The 7484-nt window shown below is 45.1% G+C and overlaps 2 protein-coding genes across 2 annotated transcripts; one reads left to right on the top strand and one right to left on the bottom strand.

The window, feature by feature from the left end:
• Positions 1 to 748: 748 nt before the first annotated feature.
• On the bottom strand, positions 749 to 1712 carry HIGD2A (HIG1 hypoxia inducible domain family member 2A). The gene is made up of 2 exons (XM_079144313.1): positions 1421 to 1712; positions 749 to 1085 (listed from the first exon to the last, which is right to left on the bottom strand). The coding sequence occupies exons 1-2, from the start codon at positions 1572 to 1574 to the stop codon at positions 919 to 921; spliced, it is 321 nt and encodes a 106-aa protein (XP_079000439.1). The 5' UTR covers positions 1575 to 1712; the 3' UTR covers positions 749 to 918.
• Positions 1713 to 1822: 110 nt separating this feature from the next.
• NOP16 (NOP16 nucleolar protein) lies at positions 1823 to 7253 on the top strand. The gene is made up of 5 exons (XM_079144284.1): positions 1823 to 1953; positions 2042 to 2150; positions 3341 to 3404; positions 5656 to 5762; positions 6841 to 7253. The coding sequence occupies exons 1-5, from the start codon at positions 1847 to 1849 to the stop codon at positions 6982 to 6984; spliced, it is 531 nt and encodes a 176-aa protein (XP_079000410.1). The 5' UTR covers positions 1823 to 1846; the 3' UTR covers positions 6985 to 7253.
• Positions 7254 to 7484: the final 231 nt, after the last annotated feature.

Raw genomic sequence — 7484 nt, 5'->3', positions numbered from 1 at the left:
AGTAAGAATTCTGCTGTTCTCACATGTAGCCAAGGACATTAAGGCTCTCAGAGGGGATGTGGCTTATAGTGGGAATAAACAGGCAAGACCAGACATCCCCAGTGGTGACTTTTTCCAAGCCTGGGTGAAAGGCTGGTAAAGGCTGCCTCTGCCAGACCCCTTCTGGTGGAGTTGGCTGGGACCCTCTGGATGTAGAGGGCTTATTGGTCTGCCTATTCTACCTGCTCCTTCAGCTGTACCTTTCTATGAATTAGGTATATAACAACCAGTGACCACAGGGGTGGTCACTGAGCTACATCCCCAGGCCTTTTGATTTCACCCTAAGTGCTGACGGTCTTACAAAGTTGTTAAGGCTGGCCTTGAACTTGTAATCCTCCTGACTCAACCACCTAAGTCACTGGGATTACAGGCTCTTAAAATTTTTGATATAGCTTTCCCTGAATTGCCTAGAGTGCCCTGGAACTTGAAATCCTCCTGTCACAGCCATGAAATCTTTTTAACAAGTATCCCAGGTGACTGCTAACCAGGAAAAGTTTGAATGACTAGACTCCATGATTTCTAAGGGTCACTCCAGTCTCCAGTCTGATTCCTCCTAAAACCAAAGACTCCAAACCACGGTTTTTGACCATGGGGGTGAGGCTGAGAATGTATTCACCATACTACTAGTGATTAGAGTTTATTAAGTAGGGAGGGAGGGCAGCGCAAATAGACATATGCTATACCCAAACCACCAACTCTGGGATTTCTGGGGGAAAAAAAAAATAATCTGTCGATCACACAGTTGGCCACTTCCTCTCCAAACACAGGGGTTTGGGGCCTGTGGAGGCGATGAGGGGAATGAGTCTCTTGGCAGGGCTGGTGGTTGCTCCTGAGGTTTGGAATGATCTTCCGCGGAGCTTTCACGAGCTGGCAGTGGAATCAGGGTCGAGACTTCATAGCCGATGCAGCTAAACCCAACAAGATAGCTGCGACGGTGAAGCCCTGGGCGGCGATCCGGGTACGCATCATGAGCTGTGAGCGCTGGCTATGGCCTCGATGGAAGCAGTAGAGGCCGTAGGAGAGGGCGGCCGCCGTGCCCAGGCAGCCTGGGGAAGGGACAAAACTAGGGGAGCAACAGGTAGGGCCCCGGAGGTACCTTAGGGATTTAGGTCTCACTTCACCAAGGACAAGACAGCAGCAGGGAGGGAGGGAGGGGTTGGATGAGGCGGGGTCCTCCTCGAGAGTTCAAGAGTCCACCCCTTCCCGGCCCAGCCAAAACTGCACTACCCGGATTCCAGTTTTCCCCTCACTGCCCCGCCCCTTCGCCCACCTCTCGGGTTAGATATCATTCGGTACCTCCTGGAGTCCCCGGTCCTCCCCTATTTTATTCCCCCCGACATAATTGTCCTCTTCGTTTATAGTTCCTACAGCACTCACTTACCTATGGGTACCATTGGGTTTTCACGAGTCTTGCGAAGGAACTTTTCCTTGAAGCCTTCCGGATTGCTGTAAACACTGGGGCTAAAGCCCTCAATGACTGGGGGCTTCGATGGTTCAAAGGGTGTCTCCGGAGTCACAGGGCTAGGAGTTGCCATGTCTGGGGCAACAGAGGTAGGAGATACTCCGGACGTTAAACCCCACCTCCTAATGAAGTCACGAAGGGGGCGGGGAAAACGAACGTGCAAGTGTAGTACGCAGGCGCAAGAACCAGTTGCATTCTGGGAGTCGTAGTAATCAACGCGGAAACGCTACGAGAAAGACTACATTTCCCAAAAAACCCCGCGCTCACCCACCGGAAGGAGTCTCTTAACACGAGGTTCTAAGTGTGAGGCTTCAAGGGTGAGCTGCTGGTGCGGCTGTCAGCGCGATGCCCAAGGCCAAGGGCAAAACTCGAAGGCAGAAGTTCGGCTATAATGTCAACCGAAAGCGTCTGAACCGGAATGCTCGACGGAAGGCAGCGCCTCGTATCGAGTGGTGAGGGGCTCGGGGTTTGGGAGGCAGGGGTCATCGGCAAGGATCACCCGGGAGGTGATAGAACTGCGATCTCTCTTTTTGCTGGTAGCTCCCACATCCGACATGCCTGGGACCACGCCAAATCCGTGCGGCAGAACCTGGCAGAGATGGGATTGGCCATGGACCCCAATAAGGCGGTTCCCCTTCGTAAGAAAAAGGTATTGACAAGACAGCATCCCGGCCTTTGTCTCCTCTTCCTTTTCTCCTTCCTTCCTCTTCTCCTTTACTTGCTCCCTTTCCTAATTTTTCTATCCCTTTTTCCTTCTTCCTCTGCCTTGCTGGGATTCAGAACTTGATCCTCCCTCACACTTTTCTCCACCTCCCCACAGTCCACTCGGTCAGCCTGTACTGACTCTTGTCAAAGGTCTCTTTACCACCTCTCACACACCTCAGCACACGTTTGGAGCTTATTTTTTCTTCCTCCACTCAATATTTTTCCTAGGAAATTAACCTCTTTGGGACCGTTGCCATCTTGAAGGTTATTTTCCAGAATTTATCTTTTTCTACCCACGACTTTCCTAATAAAGACGCCCCAGAGTTTTGAGATTTTTATTTATTATTTTCTACACCTTCCCCCAGTCATCCTTAGCCTGAGGTTTCCTTAGGACTAGTTTCTCCCTCAAAAGTTTTTTTCTGGACAATGTTTTAAAACTTTCAAAAACAACACTTCTTTTCACCCAGTATCTCTTCCCTGCTTTAATTTATAGCACTTGTAAGTACATGATGGTATATTATGCGTATTAACTTATTTGCTTATCTGTTTATTGTCTGTGCATCTTCCCCTTAACATAATTTCTTTGGTGACTAACAGAATCTCCTGTTTTTCCCTAATGTGCTTAGGATGTAACTTGATAACCTAAGGAATGGGCTTGCTGAATGAATGTGACCCGTGTCTGTAGGCAAATTGCTTTTTATTCCTTCATGCCAGAGGAAAATGGCACTTCTGCTTCTTGAACAATTATGAGGTTATAGCTGAGCACTGTCAGGTAGACCCTCCTCCCCCAATTTTAAGTTATAAAGTGCTTTCACTTTCAGTTGTTTCACTTTACATCTGTTTCAGCTCAGTTGTCATATGACCAAATGAGGAATGCAAGGAGTATTATACTCATTTTACAAATAGGCATATACATAGGCCTATATGTGATTTTGGGGGGGGGGGGGACTGTGAATTTTAGTACTTGAAACCTCAGGGCACTGGCTCTTGTTATCTAGTTCTGCCTGATCTTGGGCAGGAATTCTTAGGGGTAATATAGCTGTGTTTGGATGGCAGGATCCTTGTTTGATTGTGATCATACTTTCCCTGATTAAAGGACCTTATCTACTGTCTCACAGCTTCTGTTCTCTGCAGGTGAAGGCCATGGACATGGAGGAGAGGCCTAAGGAGCTTGTACGGAAGCCTTATGTGCTAAATGGTGGGTGTGGGCCTTATTCCTCCAGTTCATTGTCCTACGCTGTCAGAGTTGGAAAGAGTCCTGGGATGTCCTCATTTTAAAGCTGGAGAGATCAGGGCTCAGAGAGCAGAAGGGAACTGGTCTAGGGTTCTATAGAATTAGGACTGTGTCCTCCACTGAGCTATTTTCAGTCTAGTACTTACTAAACTTAAGTGTGTGAACTGGTGTGGTGGTGCCTGCCTATAATCCCATCAATTCAGGAGGCTTAGGAGTATCAAGTTTGGGGCCAGCTGGAGCAACATAGGGAGACCCTGTCTTAAAATAAAAGATATAAAGGGCTGGGGATGTAGTTCAGTGGTAAAGTATCCCTGGGTTCAATCCCCAGTACTACAAACAATAAAATAAAATACAAAAAATAAAAAAGTATATGAACTAAAGTCAAGAGACGGTCAGGGGGATATAGCCAGGTACCTGAGAGAATAGAAAAGAAACCATTAAATCTCAGGCATGTATTTGGCTTCTCATGATTTTAAAAATGAACTTATTTTTAGAGATTCCACCATTTCCTTTAATTTTTCAAATGGCAAATCAATTTCATGTGTATTAAGACTAAGGAGACTAGATTTCCCACCCCTGGCCATCCCAGGGATTGAACCCTGAACTATATTCCTAGCCCTTTCTGTTTTCTTTCTTTTATTTTGAGACAGGGTCTCCCTAAGTTGTCCAGGTTGGCCTGGAACTTGTAATTATCCTGAGTTGCTAGGATCACAGGTTTGTACCCCTACACCCAGCTAGAGACTGATATTAAGACAGGAGAGTAAACCCTGCAGTAAAACAAGAAAACTCTAGAATTTTTCACTCATTGATCCTTTCCCTTATCTTTCATGGGTTTTGTTTTGCTTTTTCGTAATTTTTTTCAGTGGGAAGGATTGAGCCTCAGCATGTGTTCCTGTCTGTAGCTTGTCTTTATGGTTCTCATAAGAATTACTGCACTGTTCAATGTGGAAAAAAAAATACTGCACAGGATTGTGTACACGAAGGCACATGTATTCATTGTAATAAAGTTTTTAAGAATTTAAATTGTGGCTTATAAAAATTACATAAAATTTACCATCTGGCTGGGCTTGGTGGTGACACCTGTAAGCCCAGCAACTTGGGAGTTTGTAGTGCACACCTGTAAGCCCCAGCGACTTGGAAGTTTGAGGAAGAAGGGATCACAAGTTCAAGGCCAGCCTCAGCTATTTAGTGAGCCCCTAAACAACTTAGTGAGACCTGTCTCAAAATAAAAAGGGCTGGGGATGTAGCTTAGTGGTAAAGCACCCCTGGGTTTAGTCCCTTGTATAAATAAATACATAAATAAAATTTACCATCTTAGCCATTTTTAAATGTATGGTTCAATGGTGTTAGTGTGTTCACAATGTTGTGCAGATCTCTAGAACTTTGATTTTGCAAAACTGAAACTATACGCATTAAACAACTCCCTGTTTCCCTACCTCCAGCTATGACAAACATAATTTTGACTATAAGCAGTATTAGCACCTAACCCTTAGATTAAACAACCTCATTTCTATGAAGTAGCTATTTTCTTCCCTTCATAGATGAGAAATGGGAAGGTTTTTGCCTAGCTTTTTTATGGTGCTAGGTAAGCACTCCACTGATGAGTTACACCCTCAGTCTACCTTGTTATTTTTAAAGTGAAGCAACTGGCTCCATAGCTTGGATTTTCTCCTTGCACGGAGAAATGCCCTCCTAGTCCCTGCAGCTCTAGTTTTCATTATATAGACCTTTCAATTTCCTGTGTTGGTATAAGACACCAAGAAAAGACAAGTCTTTTGTTGTTGTTTATAAGAATTTAACCTTCATTTTATTTGTTTGTTATTTTTTTAATTGGTGCTAAGGATTGAACCCAGGGCCTCAGCTGTGCTAGGCAAGTGCTGTACCACTGGGAATCCTGCTTTCTGGAAAGGCAGTGTATCTTCATCTCTCTTAGTCCCAGAACCTGGCATTAGAGATTGGTAGTGTGGTTCTTTTTAAATCCATCTAAGTCCTAGAGAGAAGTGAGTTGCTTTTCAGGTAGTTGCTGTACTGATAGATGTTTGTGTCATAGGCAGAGTCTGGGATCCTAGGGGCTAAAGAACGTTCCAGCAGTGAATTTGGGAATGGGCTGATTAAGAAATTCTTGTGGCCTGAGATTGGGTAAGGGGGTGTTTGGGTAGGTCAAATAATGCAGAAGGCAAAGCCTCATTCTGTCTCCTGGCTTCTCTTACTCCAGATCTAGAGGCAGAAGCCAGCCTCCCAGAAAAGAAAGGAAATACCCTGTCTCGCGATCTCATTGACTACGTCCGCTACATGGTGGAGAACCATGGGGAGGACTATAAGGTGAGTGGCTCAGGGCAGACAGGAAGGACTTGTTGGGAAGGCATACTGGACTATTCGTGGCCTTTTCTGCTTGTCTACTGCCTGTTTCCTGAGACTGAGTAGAAAGGGAGAAAAGAGGTTCTAGGAAAGGGATCCCATTGACAGGGATCTAATATGAACAGAATGCTAACGGTAAGGATGGACAGTGGCTTATGGTTCATATCCCACTCACAAATATGTTGTTTTGCTTCCATGCTGTTTTTTTTTTTTTTTTTTTGCTGTTTTTTTATTTGTTTTGGTACTGGGGATTGAACCTAGGGGCACTTATCACTGAGCAACATCCCCAGCCCTTTTTCATTTTTTAATTTAGAGATAGGATCTCGCTAAGTTTCCAAGGCTGGCTTTGAACTTAGGTTCCTCCTGCCTCAGCCTCCCAAACCTCTGGGATTACAGGCATGTGCCTGTACCTGACTTCCATGTTGTTTTTAAAGAACTTGAACTAGTTGCCATTTTAGTTATGGGAGGGTTTAAATAAAAGTCTATATATTTTTGGGGGATGTGTATGTGTACTGTATGGGCTTTGAACCCAGGGGTGCTTTACCACTGAGCTACATTCCCAGTCCTTTCTATTTTTATTTTGAGATAAGTTCTCACTAAGTTGCTTAGGGCCTCGCTTAAGTGCTGAGGTTAGCCTTGAATTTGTGCTTCTCTTGAGTTGCTGGGATTATAGGCATGCACCCCCATGCCCACCCTTTTTTTTTTTTTTTTTTTTTTTTTTTTTTTTTTTTTAATTGAAAGAGCTGGCTACACTGGACCCCTGTGCCCAGGCAGGATTAGCTGGCTATCAGTGGGGCATGAGCTCCTTAAACTGGCTATAGTGCCTGCTGGCCCACTGAACTCTTGGTCCTGCCTGGTCCCTAAGGACATTTGAACCCATTTCCCTAGCCCCTTAGTGCTGTAGGGCTCCACATATACTATGGCTTTTGAGGTGAGGCATCTGGACCTCAGGGTAGGTAATGGCTTGCTCATTTCAGGCAGAGATGATTTAAAACTTTGTACCTGTCTAGTTCTCTTCAAGTAGCCCTCCTCTCTTCTTTAGGCCATGGCTCGGGATGAGAAGAATTACTATCAAGATACTCCCAAACAAATTCGGAATAAGATCAACGTCTATAAACGTTTTTACCCAGTGGAGTGGCAAGCTTTCATCGATTCTTTGCAGAAGGATAAAATGGAGATTGAGTGACTAGTTTATACCTGTTTCAGGCTGAGACTTCCCCCGGACTATGAAGCTGGAGCCAGGGTTAAAGGCAAAGAGAGAGAGTGTGGCTTCTGATGAGGCTGACCAATCTGTGGAATCAGTTTATACACCCCTCCCACTCTGGGAAAGGAGGTGTCTTAGGGGCTCCAATTTACATTCTTTTGGGAGCTCTCAGAAAAGCCAGAACTTGTTTTCAGAGTGAGTGCTTTATTTGCATATAGTCTGTACATAATAAAATCAGATATTTTACTTTCCTGCTGGTTTTGTTTCTGAGTCCCAGCTAAGTCCTGGGGCTGCCCCAGTGAAAACTATCCCTACCAGTGCAGAATCCATTCAGCTCAACAAGCATGTGCCACATGCACATGCTTTTGTAGGTACAGTCTCCTTCCTTTTCTTGATTGTTCTCTGCCTTGGTTTCCTGTGAAGCAGTTCTATTTACCCTCCCATAGAAGCTCACTGGTAACCTCAGCTGCTTGGAGGGAGCC

Source organism: Sciurus vulgaris, assembly GCF_902686455.1.
Source record: "Sciurus vulgaris genome assembly, chromosome: 6".
Classification (NCBI taxonomy): domain Eukaryota; kingdom Metazoa; phylum Chordata; class Mammalia; order Rodentia; family Sciuridae; genus Sciurus; species Sciurus vulgaris.
The sequence above is the reverse complement of the archived record's forward strand: the minus strand, read 5'-3'. Positions and strand labels throughout refer to the sequence as shown.